The 18,711-nt window shown below is 40.7% G+C and overlaps 2 protein-coding genes across 4 annotated transcripts; both read right to left on the bottom strand.

Annotated features, from left to right (window-relative positions):
- Nucleotides 1–534: 534 nt before the first annotated feature.
- On the bottom strand, nucleotides 535–18,410 carry LOC143283085 (exosome complex component RRP46-like). 3 transcript variants are annotated; one of them, XM_076589129.1, is made up of 3 exons: nucleotides 18,367–18,410; nucleotides 12,363–12,494; nucleotides 535–4,971 (listed from the first exon to the last, which is right to left on the bottom strand). In XM_076589129.1, the coding sequence occupies exons 2-3, from the start codon at nucleotides 12,418–12,420 to the stop codon at nucleotides 4,298–4,300; spliced, it is 732 nt and encodes a 243-aa protein (XP_076445244.1). In that variant the 5' UTR covers nucleotides 12,421–12,494; nucleotides 18,367–18,410; the 3' UTR covers nucleotides 535–4,297. The 3 variants fall into 3 exon arrangements, with proteins under 3 accessions (XP_076445244.1, XP_076445254.1, XP_076445263.1); XM_076589139.1 differs by having other exon boundaries at nucleotides 18,262–18,392; XM_076589148.1 differs by lacking the exons at nucleotides 12,363–12,494; nucleotides 18,367–18,410 and adding an exon at nucleotides 10,937–11,061.
- On the bottom strand, nucleotides 17,566–17,931 carry LOC143281865 (uncharacterized). Its single transcript, XM_076587163.1, has one exon. The coding sequence runs from the start codon at nucleotides 17,929–17,931 to the stop codon at nucleotides 17,566–17,568; it is 366 nt and encodes a 121-aa protein (XP_076443278.1).
- Nucleotides 18,411–18,711: the final 301 nt, after the last annotated feature.

Here is an 18,711-nt window from a genome sequence, read left to right as displayed (position 1 = left end):
GCTGCCATAGCCAAATAGGTCAGCATCAGTTGATGAGGATCTTAGTTCCTGCAGGGACAGAACTTTTTGGATGGTGGCCCATTCTTAAACATGGTTAAGTGTGCTATGGGTTCAAATGGGAAGCATGAAGCCACAAGAGTTAAGTCATCCACTTTAGAGATGTGTCTCTGAAAGGTCTCACATTTCCAAACCAACACAGAATTTGTCTGTATCTCTCTGGTATACACTTAATGCCAGGGTATTTCATAAAATAAGAATAGTTCAGCCATACCACTTATGGTTCAACTACATCACCTTCTTCAAAATTTCAGAAACGATTTTGTGACCTCTCCTACCATGCATGTATGATGACCTTACTTATTGTTGTTTTTTTCCTCTCCACCTCCATGCCTGTGTTGAGTTTGTGTAAAACTGCAAGGTCTGGTCAGCACATTGGGTTTTGGCAAAGATCAGGCTTTTTATTTTTGTTTTGTTTTGTTTATTTGTTGTTGTTGTTTTGTTGTTGTTGTTGTTTTGGTTTTTTTGGGGGGGGCGGGGGGGGGGGTTACAGCAGATGTGGTGTAGCATGTATAGATCAGTCTGCACACTTTGACACCTTGAAACTGAAAGTGGAATCAAACAGGCACAACTGAGCACCACCAAAATGATTTAAGCAATGGTGCAGTCTTGTCTTGTGTGCAGCCTTATGACAACATCTGTAAGATTGCTGTGGACCACAGATCCTGGGATTGTGACAGAATGTGCCTACTTGTGGCTGTGAAAGGAGGATGCAGGATGAGAGGTGTGCGAGTAATGCAGACGGATGGGGGGAAATAAATTTCTTATATCACCACAATGATAAGTTCAAAGATTATTGCCTGTGTGTGTGTACATGAAAGAGAGAGAAAGAGGGACCATGTGTGCATGAGTAGCTAATTTAGATTTCTATAAGTTATGACCGATTAACAGTGTGCACATGCATGTACAATCAAAAGCTCTGTGCTACTTATTTTTGTTGTTGCTGTCAGTGAATTGATTTTACAGTTGTAGTCTGACATTTGTCATCATCTGAAAGTTCACACTATCAAAGGAAAGATGTGAAACTGAAGAGTACTTTGCCATGATCGATTGTAAGGAAGTTATTCAGTGAATGTTTGCCAACACCATTGCATCAGTTTTTATCACATGAAGCCGTACCAATGATCACATTTATTTTCAAAACTTAATAATGTTACACCCAGAATTTCACCAGAAAAGAAAAGCGCCACTTAAATTATACTACATTTGTGTACAAAGATATATTAAGTATGTAAAGGAAAAAAAATGGTTGAGTATCAGATGTGGTATAATAAATTTTGCATGATATGTCCTGTCTGAAAATGCATATTTTTATGAGTGTGTGTGTGTCTGTATATGTGTGTGTGTGTGTGTGTGTGTGTGTGTGTGTATACACACTCATGCGCACATAACAATGAGAGCCCTCTTTAAATGTCATGATTTGTAATCCTGTTGGGTTTATCATTTTGGTAATATACTACCATTAAAATGTACTTATATTAATCTTCGCTGGCTGTCGCTTTTGACTACACACACAAGCCCATGTGGGTCGTCCACGACCCATACCTTTTGGAGACAAAAACCTGTATATTCCTCCAAAGCTTGTGTGGGTCGTGCACGACCCATAATTTGTAAAGAGACAAAAACCTGTACATTCCTCCAAAACTTATAACAAAATATAGAAAAGGAAAACATATCGTAACAACTGATTACACACACATGCACTCGCACACGCACACACAGACTCACACAAACACTTACACTCAGAAGAAACATGCTCACGCATTCACATACACGCACATACACACACACACACGCACACAACTGATCACACACACAAACGCATAACACCACATGCACATACATACAAACCCTACTTATGCACACAGAGATAGATAGATAGAGAGAGAGAGACTGAGACAGAGAGAGACACAGAGAGAGACAGAGACAGACAGACAGCGAGACAGAGAGAGAGAGATGACTCATAGCATCCTATACACGCACAATCAAAGATATTCAGTCACACAGGTACATGCTGTTAGAGAAAGGGATGGAAGGGGGTTATAGCTGAAGACAGGCAAAAGGGATGGGGCGGGGAGGTGGGGGGGTAGTGGGAGAGTAGAGGGGTAGTGAGGCTATTGAAAGTAAAACTTCTTTATTTTCCTTCACTAATTGCAAATTAAACCTTCTGAAATCACTATTAAAAAGGTATGGGTCGTGCATGACCCACACGAGCTTTCGAGGGGTGACCACGTTTTTTTCCTCTTTAAAAAGCATGGGTCATACACAACCCACACGAGCATCTGTGTGTAGTTAAAACGCCACCTTTAATTACTCATTAACTAATTAATGATTTTTTTTTTCATTTTTTTGGCAAAAGTTGGCCTTTTAGGTGTAGGAAGCATTTGTGAAATTTCGTAGAAAAGTATTAAGAACTGGCTGAGATATTTACGTTTTTGTACCCTTCTGGGTCGTGTACGACCCACGATAGCCAGCGAAGGTTAATAATCCCTATATTAACAATTCTAAAACACTTACATAAACCACTGTAATAGGAATACCTGTTACAGTTTCCACACCTGACCATGATTATCACCACCCTGAAGAAATTCCTCTCATGCATTAATGCAAATGCATTGCAGTAGATTCCAACTGTTGTTTTTTTTGTTGTTGTTTTTTTTGTTGTTGTTTTTCTATTCAGCAACAAAATTTTGAGTTCCAGAATTCTTAGTAGAAACTGCACATGCTAAACAGGAAACCTCTATGCTATATATCAAGTATCATGCGTCTAGAAGATAAGCTTTGCTAAGAAACACTGGAGATGGCCCAGAAAAAAAAACACACACAAAAAACATTCATCAAATAACTTTGATTCATGGTTCAAGCAATGAACTGTAACATACTTGTGGAATAACTCGAAAACGGAGAAAGTCTGCCTACATGGCAGGGTAAAAATGGTCATACATGTGAAAGCCCATTCATGTATGTATGAGTGAACATGGGAGTTGCATCCCACAAAAAAAGAAGTACTGTGGAATATGTTATGATAAAAAGTACTTGTTTAAAATATGATTCCAGAGTAGTTCCTGGTCTGTTTATATCCATTCTATCCAAACAAATTTAAGCATTACATAAGAAGCTGTATGATAGAAAATTTAAACAAAACAAATAAAAACTGCACTGTGTTAAAATAAGGACATGATAGAAACTAAACATGTAACGGTTTTATAAGAAAGGCATTTCTTTATTTTCTTCTTCTTCTTTTTTTTTTCTTTGGATACATACATAAAACTAAAAAGGCATAATGATGGGAGCATCCTGTGAAATGGGATCTACAGTATTCTGTTTCAAGAGATGAAAATTTAAGTACTAAACTAATGAAGGTTTGGAATTTAAGTTCTCTCTTTAGGGGTGGAGGGGGAGGGAGGTTGTTTTGTGAGTCTTTTTTTGGGTGGACATGCTTCACGCCATCAGAATTAAAACTTCTTTAAGAAATCTGATTTTACATTGTGACAATAATTTTTATTCAGAAGATGGCAATGAATTATATCTATTTTTGATGAGGGCAAAAAACAAAACTTAGGAAAGAGAAAATTACCATGACAAAACTGAAAGGAAGAAAAAAAAAATCAAAGGAACATTTTTTAACAAAAAAAAGGAAATTTGGGAGCTTACCTCCGCACATGTATGTTTACACCACATGTATAATGCCAAACAGTCAACAGTACTGCAAGTGTGTTATTAACTGTCCAACACACTCTACAAAATCATCTACCTGAGTACAAAATGCCAACATTACCATTAATATTTCAAATAGATCAATAACTCTTTCTCTCTCGTGCACATAAATTATAGACAACACATACTGTATATATAAAATACACACACACGAGAAAGTGTGTGTGTGTGTGTGTGTGTGTGTGTGTGTGTGTGTTCACAAACATTCAACAAGGACTACCTGGTACTGCAGTTGTAATGAAGTCCTGTTTAATGTTTAATTCAATAACTTGAATAAGCATCAAGAGAATATCTGCAGCAACAACAATCAATCATTCATTAAATAATATGATCATATCAATTATCATCACATATCAATTTCTTTATGGTGTGCAGATGAAACAGATCCCTTTTAGGTAATTTGTATTCTTTTCTCGGTTTAAAAATTCTGCCCATTCTCTGACTCATTCTCTCTCTCTCTCTCTCTCTCTCTCTCTCTCCTTCTCTCTGTCTTTCTAACGCTTCCCAAATAACCTGCGCATATCTACATCAATTTAGACAATTTCTTTTCCATAGATTCCCTATAGAACTGGAACACATTCAGGCTCGCCTCTCGACACAGAGCAACGCACTTGTCATACTGCTCTGTTGAAAACTTTCCTGAGGACGTGACACCTATGATGCTGTAGTTCTTGTCACAAAAAACCACAGTCAAGGTTGCCAGAATATCTTCAGAGGTCTGCTTTTCTTGTGGCGCTAGCGTGATGTTCCCGTCTCTGTCAATGACTGCTGTTGCTGCTGCCACAAGAAATTTCATGTTGACACTAGCATCCAACAAGGCAAGGCAAGAGGCATTAATGCTTGTTGCCAGCAAAGCCCCTTCGTCCTCCAGTTCTTGAGTCACTATGGTGATTGATGACCTGGGATGCTGGGACACTAGTAGGGAGGACTGAAACACCTCACGGATGTGCTGTTCACGGAACTTGTCTGCACAGTTTGGAAGTCCTGCCTTGGGCTTGGCGAAGACCTCCACTGTGGCTTTGTCCAGAATTTCTTTGGACATCCTGACCTCGCATGGCCCATACACAGCTGCCAGAACTGAGGTGCCGCTGTGAGTCAGTGATGCACTCCCATCAGCTTGTGATATGTCACCCAGCACACAACGCATGGCAGCCAGGCATGGCACTGAGGTCTCCACTGTGCTTTGGTTTTCCATCTCTGCAACAACAAACAAAGAACACAAACATACACATATAATTGCATGCACACTCACCAAATCCGTAAATGAACTTTTTGATTCTTGGTAATTTTCTATGTACTTAATTAGTCAAACTGTTTCCACATATTTTGTTTCAATAATAATTGAAAATTATGTGTGTGTGTGTGTGTATATATATATATATATATATCTAGAGAGAGAGAGAGATAGATAGATATGTGGTGTGTGTGTGTGTGTGTGTGTACACTATCAATGACTGAATAAAAATAAAAATATATTGTAATACAACATTTAGTTAAATAATTTTTCAACACAATGTTTAAAGCAGAAAGAAAGAAATACTGACTTTTATAAAGAAATTACATTATTTTGGTGTTCAGCTCACCCCCTCTCCCTCCTGATACCAGTCACTGTGGCCGGAAGGGCTATAAAACCTGCCTCTTCCTTGATACCTCCACCACTGGTCCCACAGAGAAATTTGTTGTCAGAGTGCACTTTGTCAGAGAACCTGATGTAAGTCCTAACTCGCACTCTTTGTGCTAAAAAAACTATTTTAAAAAAGTACAAAAATAAGACATACCACAGCCTGAATTAAGTGCTTCACTGAATTCTACATTCCATGCCCCTCAGCTACAATGACCCAGTGGATACCCATTCAAACAGCCCCCTTCACAGTTTTGTCCATGTGAGGATCACTGCTGTCTATCAGAACCAATCCAATACCTGCGTTTCATGGAATCAGTCATGATTGCCCCTCGCCCCAGCTGGACTCAACACCAGAGAGTGATGACAGCAGTCTTCCAGGCATTCTCTAACCTCTTTCTGTCCTTGTCCTCCTTCCTTTTTCTGTTACCTAGCTTCTTCTTCTTTAAATTTCAGATAAAGATGCAAATTTGTAGTTTACCAAACAATGAAATAAAGATATAAGAAATCGTTTCATTATTTTCCAGTCTGTCATCCAGAGGACATTACACAGGTTAGCATGATGGAAATCAAATGTAAATCGGCAAGAGTGTTAAAAGAGATGTCAAAAGAAATATCATTCCTATTGTCCTAGTACAGTAAGTCTTTGGGGTCAAACGCAGTTCCCAGACTGCTGTCTCTCCGAATACATCATTAACTCACGTTTCACCCTCCTCCTCTCCACCCCCACGCGAGTTTCTACCTGCCCACAATTTTTGAAAATATGTAACTTTCGAAATCTGGATTTGCCAAGTGGATCTCTGTGAAGTGACTGCCCTTGACAAGATGGCGGACGTGTACTAAATTACCGCTTCAGTTTTCACCCTATTTCACTCTATTTTCTCTAAATGTTTGGTCATCCAATTATTTAAATATTATTTTTGTGGTGTAAAAAATTGGGTCTTAGCAAAAAGGGTGAAAAAATCCAATTGAGTGGTTCTTACAGCTAGTTTATGTGGTGGCTGTGATGGTGACATGACTTGAGTGAACTCAATCACGTTGTCAGCCAAGCTTTACACAAGTGAAAGTTGACATACACTTAACAGAGACACGACTACTCTCATCATACTCTCTAAATAACCACTTTTTGTTATTGCACTGCTTTTCATTTTTCTTTATTTTGACTATCTTTTCTTCCTGGCAAAAACTTTCTTCAATTGTTGGAAACTAAATAAAGGTGAGTGGTCTACTTGTTCATCTTATCTGAGTTTAACTTGTTTTATCCCAAGGGACTGAGTGTGTGATAATCAAAATTTCAAGATGGTTAACACCAGAAACAAGGGAGTACGTAACAAAAGTCATGATGGTAGCCCTTTAGCCAGTGCCAAGGCACCTTTGGCCAGTCAAGCACACTGGACCAAAGTTGGAGACAAGACTCGCTCAAAGAGCGGGAGCTCTGCAGCTGAGTGCCATTCATCCGGCACCACTTCCCCTGTAGTATACCTGGACGACGATGATGTACCCACCCCTTGCCGCATCTGCACGAAAATAATTGGCAAAAATGCCAGATCTATTAAATGTGACAGGTGTAGTGGATGGGTCCATCATGGGTGTACTGAGGTGTCTCCCTCAAAGTACGACTTCCTGGAAACTGCCAAACCGACAAGTTTCAAATGGTTCTGCAGCCTCTGTGAGGTTGAGTGCAAAAATGTCACTCCTGGAGACAGAATAGCAGAGCAGGGGGCAAAGCTGGAGGCACTTTTTGAAATTGTCAAAACCCTCCAACAGCAGAACCAGGCAATCCTGAAGCTGCTGCAAAAGGAGGACAGAGTAGAGAATCAGATCCGGGTGCATGTCAAAGAATACCTCGATGAGCAGCACGAAAAGGAGGAGAGGAAGAACAACATTGTGTTGTTCAATGTAAAAGAGTGTGAGAGCAAGGCGCAGGGAGACACAGCTGTGCATGATGCAAAGCAGATCGCAGAAATCCTTACACATGTAAGTCCAGAGTTTAACAGTAGCAAAGTGGCTACGAATGGCATCATCCAACTCAGCAGAAAAAGGGAACAAACTCAAAGTGATCCCAACCCCAGACCCAGACCCATCAAGGTCATTCTGACTGATACCGCATGCAAAACACACATCCTGAGAAATGCCAGGAAACCGAGAGAGCATGACTCCTACAATTCTGTTGGCATTGCTGCTGACAAGACACAGAAAGAAAGACAAGAAGATAGTCAAGAGAGATAAGTTCAAACAGCGGAAAGACAACGGAGAGGATGTGGTCTGGCACAAAGGTGATGTGATGTCTCGTGCTGAAAGAGATGCTTTAATCAAGAGCGGAAGGCACGGGAACTTAGCGGGGAGGGAAGAAGCGGGAGGAGCAGTGGCAAGTAGCCCTGCCCAAATTTGACTTTCCAGTACCGAGGTAATGTAAATACGTTTTTTGTACATAGACCACCAAACAATTCTTCTTTTTCTCATAAGTTTTCTTCTCTGAAATGCTATTATGCAAACGCTGACATGCTGACAAACAAACTAAATGAACTGGGACTACTGTGTAACATACACAACTTTGATATTATTGCTTTAACTGAAGTGTTACCAAAAAACTCCAAGGTTAAAATTGAAAATTTTGTACTTCCTGGTTATACAGGTTTTACAAACAACATGGGAAGGGGTGTCAGTCTGTTCATGAGGGAAGGGTGGGAGGTGTCCAGGATTGCAGAAATTGAAAGGATCTTTTCTCCTTCGATTTTTTGTAAAATATCATTACCTGGTAGTAACGAGCACATCATTTTTGGAGTAGTGTACAGATCTCCCAACTCGGATTATGAGGATCATGCTAGTGTAATTAAACTAATAAACTATGTATTTAACAGTTTTAAAAACAAGGTTATTGTCTCTGGAGATTTTTATTATCCAGAAATTGACTGGCAAAATGTGGTAAGTTGTAAAAATGAGGACCATACAGCTACGAAATTTTTGGATTGTGTTCAACAAAATTACATTGTACAAATGGTTTCCGAGCCCACTCATTATAGAGGTTTACAAAAACCCAGTGTGCTAGATCTATTGTTTACTAACTCATATGAAAATATCTACACTTTGGATTACTGGCCCCCTCTAGGGAAGAGCCACCATTCTGCCCTCTACTTTGATGTTCAGATCAAGTGGGAACACCCATCTGGTCACTCCGTGAAATATCAACTAGATAAAGGAGATTACGAAGGCATGAAGCATAACGTTGGTGAGATTAACTGGGACGACCTTTTGACAAATGAGACATCTGTGGATGAAACCTGGGAACTTATTCATGATGTAATAATAAAGTCCATGAACAAATTTATTCCAAAAAAATCATTCAAACAAGGACCCTCCAATAAACAAAGACGAGACCCCATTCCCCAGTCACTTTTAGATAAAATTCATGAAAAGCGCAGAGCCTTTAAAAAATACAGTAAATATCCCACTAATGAGAACTATAAAATGTATGCATGTGCTAGATACCAGGTAACATGGGAGTCAAGAAAAAACGTGAAAGCTAAGGAAACTAAATTAGCTAAAGAATCTAAGCATAATCCAAAACGATTCTTCCGTTATGTTGCAAGTAAAACTCTGCCAAGAGAATCAATTGCTAATCTATTAAAGGAAGATGGTACCTTAACACAAAATGACTCAGAAAAAGCAACTGTGCTAAACAGATTTTTTGCTAGTGTTTTTACCGAGGAGAGTAACATAAATGTTCCAGAGTTTTCATGCAAGACAGAGGTTACTGAAATTTCCAACGTGGAGGTCACAGTTGAACAGATGAAAAAAGCTCTAAAGAGCATAAACCCATCGAAGTCCCCAGGACCTGATGAGATACACCCACGAGTATTAATAGAGCTTGCTGAAGTTATTGCTCACCCACTTAAGATCTTGTATGATAGAAGTATAAGAACACAAGAAAAGGGTGCAATACCAAAAGCTTGGAAAGAAGCAGAAGTACGACCTATCTTTAAGAAAGGTAACAAGAATTCTGCGGGTAACTATCGTCCAGTCAGCCTAACATCAGTTGTCTGTAAAGTTTCTGGGGTTTTTATTCCAGACGCTCTCTGCCAACATTTAACCAAACATGATCTGTTATCTAGAGAACAGTTTGGAGTTACCAGAGGGCGCTCGTGTGTTACACAACTACTTGTTACATTACAAGATTGGTTAGTCATGCTAGATGAGAAGGTACCAGTCGATGCAGTCTACCTTGATTTAAGGAAAGCTTTCAATACAGTTCCCCATCACAGACTCATAAATAAACTGGGAGGCTATGGGATAAAAGGCAAGCTACTATCGTGGATCAGAGACTTTCTAAATGGAAGATCACAGTTTGTAAGTGTAAACAGAAGTAAATCATCAAAGGTTAAGGTAACTAGTGGTGTACCACAAGGTAGTGTTCTTGGCCCAACCTTGTTCATATACTTTATAAATGATATGCCTGGTGAGGTAGATTGTAAAGAAAATTTTTTTGCAGACGACACCAAGGCTTACTCTGCCATCCGAAATATAGAAGATAGAGATCACTTACAAATGTGTATACATAATCTGGTTAAATGGACAAATACTTGGCTGTTGCAGTTTAACAGCGAGAAATGCAAAGTTCTGCACCTTGGAAAGAATAATCCACAGTATCAGTACACAATACAGGAAAAGGGGGTAACTCGAACAATGGATAGTACAATTGCCGAAAAAGATTTAGGGATCACGATGGATCCAGAACTAAGCTTTGGGGCACATATAAATAATATAGTGAAAAAGGGAAATCAAATTTCTGGTCTTCTTGTGAGAACTATAACTAATAAATCTCCCGAAATTATGATTCTATTGTTCAAAGCTCTGGTTAGACCCATTATTGAATATTATTGAATATGGAAACTCAGTATGGTGCCCTTAACTTAAAAAGCACATAAATATGATTGAAGGTGTTCAACACAGATTTACCAAGTGTATAACTAGTAATACTAATAGTACTCGTGATCTTAGTTATGAGGAGCGCCTGGCTCTTTTTAATATGCCTAGCCTAGAGTTTAGAAGATTAAGAGGTGATCTCATTGAAGTATACAAGATCATGCACAATATTTATGATCCTTGCACCACCTCTTCCTTCTTTACTATGGCTAACTACGATAAAACTCGAGGGCACAACTTCAAAATAAACAAAACTAATTTCGTAACTAACCAGTTCCGCAAGTTCTTTACTAACCGTATCATAAATCTGTGGAATAACCTTTCCTATGACACCATCAATGCACCATCGGTAAACGCCTTCAAAAATCACATTGACAAAAAAAGGACCCTCATGTATTTTCCACAGAGTTAAATCTTTATTGAGCTGTAGATAAATGTAGTATACAGTATGCCAAATTTAAACAAGGGTCTGTTCACAACAAGTGATCCAAAAGCACATAAATGGACACTGATTATGAGGGCAAAAAGGCTTATTGCCAAACATTTCTGTGATTCTGTAAACATCTAAGTGAGAAGGATGACAGGAAGAATTATTTTCTTCTCTGCCACCATACACACCTGTATTCTCAGAAAAACAAAGCTGAACCGAATAGGACGCTAAAGATTGTTAAATATCGTCCACTCGTCCCACACCTCAGAATCCAGACACTCAACAGAAGACAACGTGGTTTCGACAAAGTTGACAAAGATTAATTATACAAAAAGCCCCCGTGCACAAATATGGGCATCACCTCCAGCTTTGCTTTGTGCAGAACACACACGCACGCGCGCGCGCGCGCGTGCATGCATTTATATATATAGATAGATATATATATAGATATATATATATATATATTCTTTCTTCTTCTTTTTTTAACAGCACTTGCACACAGGCTCACCTCTTCTTCAGTCGTCAGTGAAAAAGTTGTGGTTGTTCAGTTCAAGTTCAATTGATTTTCATTTATTCGTATAATAGTTTCACTTTCTGTGTTCGGACTAATCAGTTGACGCTACACCACGATATAATTATGTTAGGCAGCAGCACTGATCGAGTATATCAGTGATAGCCCAACGTACGACGACGGTGCTAGTCAGGCCTTGAATGCATGCATTTATGTATTTGTGTCAGTACCTATCAGAGTGGATTCATGTCTTCTGCGGCTATGGGTTCTTTTCCAGTGCGCTAAATAAATAAATGAAAATAAAATAAAAAGACAATAATGATGATAAATATGCAAATAAATGTAAAACATGCAGACACACATTCACACATACATACACATGCAAAACAGATATGCAACAAACATGTATTTACATAAGTATATGCATAATAAAAATTATAGCCAAGTCCACCACTCGAAAAGGAATGGACCTGCCACAACGAAACTTTCTTGCCGAGGAAGAGGTGAGTTTTGAGACACGCTTTTAGCGATTGAACCGAAAATGATCTGTGTTTTACTTTCCACCATTTTGACAATCTTGCTAAATCGACTATTGTGGAGTTTCTTTGGCCCCTTATCACTTTGACTGACCGTGACAGCCCATTCCGTCACGGTAATGAGGTACACCAGTGAGTTACAACACAATAGAAGGGAAGATAACTGGCTTTTTTTTTTTAATACAAAATCGGGTGCAGTTGAAAGTTGTCAGTTGCTTTTATTGGAATCTACTGTAGCGAAACGCCAAGCTTCGTGTCGATCCGGGTTCAACGACCTTTTAAATTGGCTGACGCTCTTAACGTCAACTTGTTCAGGGCTGTGGTGTAGTGGTGTGGTTCGAGGCGTTGGGTCCTCAGTGTGAAATAGCATCTGCCTTTTATATATATATATATATATATATATATATATATTCTGGTTCTTGACCTATAACAATCACATCAGCATATAACAAAATGAAAATGATTCCATATACCAGTTTTCGAGGCAAAGGTGTTAAATGATGACTGGGATTGGGAAGATGAAGGTTTGAACCACTAATCTAAAAAAATGTTTTAAATCTTTCCAACCTTCAATCCTTTGCTGACGAGTAGCCCAGGACCAATTGGCGAAATGCAGAGGACTCATGTCACCACCCGCCCAGAGGGACGAAATCAGACCAGAGCGTCCTCAGCAAGAACCCGGAGCTCATCAGTGTTTTCCTGAAAGATGACAAATCTTCGTGTAATGACAGTCAACTACCAAAGCGTGGAGAAGAAGAGCCGGGGCAGAACAAGAAGCTTCAGCAAATACATCAAGCAAGATGTTGTCTGCAGCTGCGAATCATGGCTCAGAAATTACGTCGAGCGAAAATTTCCCAGACAACTATACCTTGCTGCTCAGTACTGGAAGGAATGGTCTTTATCATTGTGAGGAAGGACACCATTTCGTCTGCGGAACCTAAACTTGACAGTAACTGTCAGATCATCTGGGCTAAGCTGCAACGGAAGAACAGGAAGGAGCTCCTGGTGGCTTCCTGCTACATGTCCCAAAGAAGGGGCAAAAATATCCAGGAGCTAAACAAGTCCTTACAGAAAACAGCTGACAGAAACAGGTCAAAACAATATACTACTCTGTAGCGATTTCAAGTGCCCTGACATCGTGTGGAACACAAGCACTGCGCCAGAATGATTCAATTCAAGAAGCCCTCATAGACGTGACAAGTGCAGCTCAGCTTCAGTTAGACATGTACACAACGAGCCAACAAGAGAAAGTAATATCCTTGACCTCATCTTCACATCAAACCCCACAGTCGTCAAGAACTCTGCATCAGAGATAAGGTATTTCTTACCATGCCAACGTAGCGACTAACCTCGACACAGTGTTCAGTACCAGACTCATAAGAAGCAGAAGATTTACCAGTTTGGAAATGCTAAATGGGAGAATCTGACTGCCGACCTGAGCTGAGTGAGACAAACGGGAAGGTCAGGTCACTCCATGATTCGGGAGCGGACACAGAAACTCTGTGGTCTACCTTCAAGAACAGTATGGCGATAGCAGTCGACACCCATGTACCTATCAGAATGAGCTGCACCAGGAAAAGGCAATGCCCTTGAATACATTTTAACACCAAGAAGTTCCTGAATGAGAAGAAACGATTCAACAAGAAAGCCAAGAAGACAAACAATTGGGCCAACTACAGTTCCACTCATAAAGAATGCCAGTGACAACTGCGTAAAGCTGAGTGGAACTACATCAACACCACCATCAACGAAGGACTACGGACAGAGAACACTAACCTCTTCCGGCGATACGTAGAGTCGAATTCTGGGCAAAATCAGGGTCACACCACTGAAAAAACAAAAAAACAAAAAAACAAAAAAAAACCAACAACACAGAATGGAAATGTGATCAGTGACACAAAGGGGAAGCGACAATATTGCTTCAACAGTTCCAGAGTGTCTTCACCGGAGAAGTGGGTGGCGCACCAGACAGAGACAGGTCCAAACGTACTATCATATCCACATACACGAGACATCTCAGTGGATATCCCAGGGGTGCTCAAGCTGTTGAAGAACACCAATCCAGCCAAAGCTTCTGGGCCTTCCTACCCATTGCAGTATTAAAGAACTGTGCAGAAGCGACTGCATTACGTTGAGAGATATTTATAAAGCTCACAGGATACAGGCCAACTACCACAGGGCTGGCGCACAACAAACATCCCCTGTCCTTTCAAGAAAGGCGACAAACATCTAGCCGATAATTACCGTCCTATTTACCTAACGTCTGTTTGTTGCAAACTTCTGAAGCACATCTGCCAACACCTTCACCAGTACTTCAAACAGCACAAAGTCCCGTTAGAATTGAACCACGGCTTCAGAGCAGGTTTTTCATGTGAGACACAGCTACTTACCACTATCCACGACCTTACACAGTCCTATGACAATGGCACAGAGGTTAACCTCAGCACCCTGACTTCAGTAAAGCGTTTGACACCGTCCCACACCAGAAGCGACTCCACATTATGTGGCATAAATGGGACAAGGCATAGATGGATTAAGAATTTTCTAATAAACAGGACTATAGGAGAGGTTCTGGACGGTGAGACCTCCGTGGAAGTCAGAGTGGAATCAGGAGTCCCCCAGGGAACTCTCCTGGGACCTCTGCTCTTCCTGTGCAATATAAACGACCTGTCGGCGACAGTCAAATCCCAGATTAGACTGTTTGCAGATGACTGCCTTTCGTGCCGGGAAATCGATAACTTCCGAGACCACATCAACCTACAAGAAGATATTCAGTGCCTAAAAGTCTGGATCGACACCTGGGGAATGTAGTTAAACGCAAAAAAGTGTTACGTCCTCAGTATGACGAAGAAGACAGTCTTTATGTGCAGTATAAACAATGAAATACTGCAGAAAGTGGATGGACAAAAACCCATACCTAGGCGCCTTGATATCTGATGACCTCAAATGCCACGATCCATACACTGCAAAAGAAGAGCATACATCGCCCTCCGGTCATCAAGGCAACATCGACAAACTATAACGTGACCATCATCATGCAGCCTGCTTCATGGAAGCAGACATTCAAAGCCATAAGAAAAAGCTTAATCTTTAAAAAAAGAAAAAAAGTATAGTTCCTTAATTAATGCCCTGATATCATGGCGAACGCTAGTTGTTTTGATTTCACCTCTGCTTCCATGCTTGTGATGAATTTATGTCAGTTTTTAGTATTAGCAGAGTTATGGGAACTGTCTATGGAGGGACATATATAGTGTCCCTGTAACTAAGTATGATTGTTGTCTGTACGGGGCGTGGTAGGTGAGCCCAGGAGTGCCCCGCTGTGTGTGTGTGTGTGTGAGATAGTTGTTCATCCCTTTTCATCTTATTAGTTCAAAAAATCATTTATTCTTTTTTTTTTCATCATCTTCATGTGGGTCCATTTACTAATGTCCCTTCAACGAAATCCACACAAGTATACCGATACCAAAGACTTTAACAGAACCAATCACAAGCATCGAAATGATGGAAGACGAAATCGGAAGTGATGTAATAATGGATAAAGGCATGAAGGACCACAAAATTTGGGACAAAAAAAACACCAGCAAAACAACAACAAAAAGCAAAACAAAAAACAAACAAACGAAAAAAACACACACAAAAAAACAAAACAATAAAACAACAACAACAATCTACATAAAAAGAAGAAAAACGAAACAAAACAACAACATAAAAACAAAAAAATGATGAGGATGGTGACGACGCTTCTTTCCATGCTATATCCTGGTGTGAACTAGTCCGAGAGATTCAGACACTTGCATGTTGGTCAGAAAATTCTAACAACATTCCGAGAAATGCATTTATGACAGAAGTGGATTCGTCCTAGCTGCCCGGTATAGTCCCAGTCTTCCCATGTGCTGATAGCATATCCAAGTCAAAAGACAGGTCAAAAGACCCCCCCCCCCACACACACACACACACACACCCCTACCCCCCCAAAAAGAGCACCACCAACAACAACAACAAAAAAAGCACCCAAGTGCTTGTCTGTCATCTTTGGAAATAAAGGATTTTGTTTTGGAGGTTTAAAGACCGATTTGCAAATGCTCAAAGAACAAGACGTCCGATGCTGAAGAATTTTTGTCTTTCTTATCATTATTTTTTTGTTTTTGTTTTTTGTTGTTTTTTCATATTATTTAGGGGTAGGTATGGGTAATTGCGAACACCGCGAACGATTTGTATACCGCCCCACTTCGAAGCGTTCTGAACGGTTGCATTTCACGATTTAACGTCTGCTTCGACCTTTTTCTAATACTTTCATGAATATCCATTTCCAAGGACCTTTCAAACATCAGCTGTATCTGGCTGTTTCCGCGCTCTTTCTTCTCTTCACGCACCAATGCCACCAAAGTTACAAACGTGCTCTCAAAATCCTAAAATCAAGGGAAGCAAGTTTTAGGACTTGAACTTTGACACAGTTTAAAACAGTTGATTTGATTGGATATGTTGAATGCGCATTACCAGTGCTGGAGAATTCAAGAAAGCATATTTGTGACAGATCAGAACGTCAGTTTTGACAGGAATCTGCAATATTGTGTCGTTTGCAATTAGATCATATATTTTGACGTGAGTCTCATTTGCGAACGATGCTGCACAGTTACTGAGCACTCTCAAAATGGTGCGTTTGTGTTTAAATGTCTGTCTGTGTGTTTGTGTGCATATGTGATGAAAACCAACAATATAGCACTCTGGTTTGATGTTCCAGTAATGTTATGTCTAATGAGTTAAAGACTTGCTTTTGTTTTAGCTGGACTTGCTGGCAGGTGGGGTGGGAGGGTAGGGGAGCGGGGATGGGGGCAAAACAGAAGTGTTGGAGGGTAGTGAGGGGGCGGGGGGGGGGGGGTTTAGTCTACTCTGTTGTGTCACAGGCAGGAAGCAAGTCTGGACTTTCAAGCAGTCCAGCGACTCGGCTGTGACAGCCTCATGGGGCAGTGTGTTCCATTCCGGGATGGTACTGGGGAAGAAAGACATCTGTCTGTACTGCGTCCTGCATGCTGGGATGTCGTAGTTGCACGCATTGTTTTTTCCTGGAGCTCAGCCTGCTGTCTGAGCGCGTTGGTAGGTAGACTGGGTTGATGGAGATGAGACCATGGCGGAACTTGTAGAACATCCCCAGGTGAGATTTGTTTTTCCTTTGTCTTCTTGTTTCCTATCTTCAAGTTGCGCCGAAGAAAGCCTGGGGTCTTGTTGGTTGTAAAATTGATTTGGGATCCCCAGTGTAGGTCGTCTTGGATGTTCACACCAAGATATTTTGTGGTGTTGGCGTTTTCCAGCGGATGACCATGGAATTTGTAGTTTGGTACGATCTTTTTCCTCTTTCTTCTGACACTCAAGGTGGAGCACTTTTACGGGTGAAATCGCATGACCCTCTGTTTCTCCCAGATGGAAAGGGAAACTAGGTTTTCTTGGAGTGTGTGCTGGTCAGCTTCCTTCTGGATTATTTTGTTTCACATGGTGTCATCTGCAAGTAATCTGGCCTTAGAATTGATGGACTTTGGGGTGTGGGGGTGGGGTCAAGAGACAAGGGCTGAGGACCGAGCCCTGGGGAACACTTGAGTTGACAGGAACATGTACTGAGGTAGCTCCCTCCACCACAACTGCTTGCTGCCTGTCCTCAAGAAAATTTTTGATCCAGGTGTTGAGCTGACCTCTAATTCCATAGCGCTGTAATTTATGTACAAGGAGGGCGTGGCTGACCTTGTCAAAGGTCTTGGAGAAGTCGAGGACAATTGCATCAACTTGGTTTCCATTTTTCCATCTCGAATGTAGTTTCGTCAATGTAGCCGAGCAGCTGTGTTTCACAAGATCGTCCTCTTCGGAAGCCGTGCTGTTCTGGGCAGAGGATACCAGTGATCTCCAGGTTCGTCATGATGAGGCTGGTGATAATGTGCTCCATCATTTTGCAGGCTATGCACGTGTGGCAGATTGGTCGACAGTTCTCTGCCTTGTTTTGTTCTCCCTTCTTGAAGACAGGTGTGATATAAGCCTGCTTCCAGTCATGTAGCGGTGTTCCAGTGTTGTAGGGACTGCGTAAGAGCAGAGTGAAGGCTGGGAGCAATCTCCTCAGCAACTGTCTCCAGGAGCCTGGTTGTGATGCCATCAGGTCCACAGGCTTTGTTGGGGTTCTGTATGAGAAGCAGCTTTCTTACTCCTTCCTTTGTAATGTTGATGTCACTGCATGGGGGGTTGTGGGGTTGGTCAGGTGGTAAGGGACATTGCTGGTTGAAGTCATCGGCTGCGGTGTCTACTTGCAGCTAAGACAGACTGGAACTTGACTGGCCCATTCGCATTTACCCTCAGGCACCCCTGCTATTTCAAACAACGACAGAACGTTGAAAAGAATGAGCAGACGAACTTTTCTTGGTGCAGTCAGTGGGAGAAAGCCTTCAAAAACAAAAGAACTACGTTTGACTATCGTACGACATGTTACCTTTACAGTACACACGTTGAGCTGGTTGCTTTGACTGGATCGTTCGCAATTAGGCATACCTACCCTATCGTTATTATCATTATTTGGTGCATGTCGCAGAATTACCCTTCATTTTGAAATGTGTGTCGTATTGCTCTCTCTTGTTTGGGTGGTCACATGTCTAATCATAGAACCGGAAACAAACTTTCTTTTCCGGCAAGTTGCGCATATTGTATTACGCAATGAAATAAAGTTTTACATATAACTGTTTTTGTCTTATTTTTGTATTTCACCGATTTGAATAATGTTTATTCAGGAAATATCAAAATATAGCTAACATCATCAATTTAGAAACAGATTGATTATATACACAATTTTTATGTATACACAAATTTTACGTGTTTCCTGCCGAGCAAAGAAAGCACGTGACGTGATTTTCCATTTTGAACGTGTACGAAACAAGACAGGAGG

The sequence above is a fragment of the Babylonia areolata genome, chromosome 1, assembly GCF_041734735.1.
Source record: "Babylonia areolata isolate BAREFJ2019XMU chromosome 1, ASM4173473v1, whole genome shotgun sequence".
Taxonomy (NCBI): Eukaryota; Metazoa; Mollusca; class Gastropoda; order Neogastropoda; family Buccinidae; genus Babylonia; species Babylonia areolata.
This window is presented reverse-complemented; position numbering and strand designations above follow the sequence as displayed.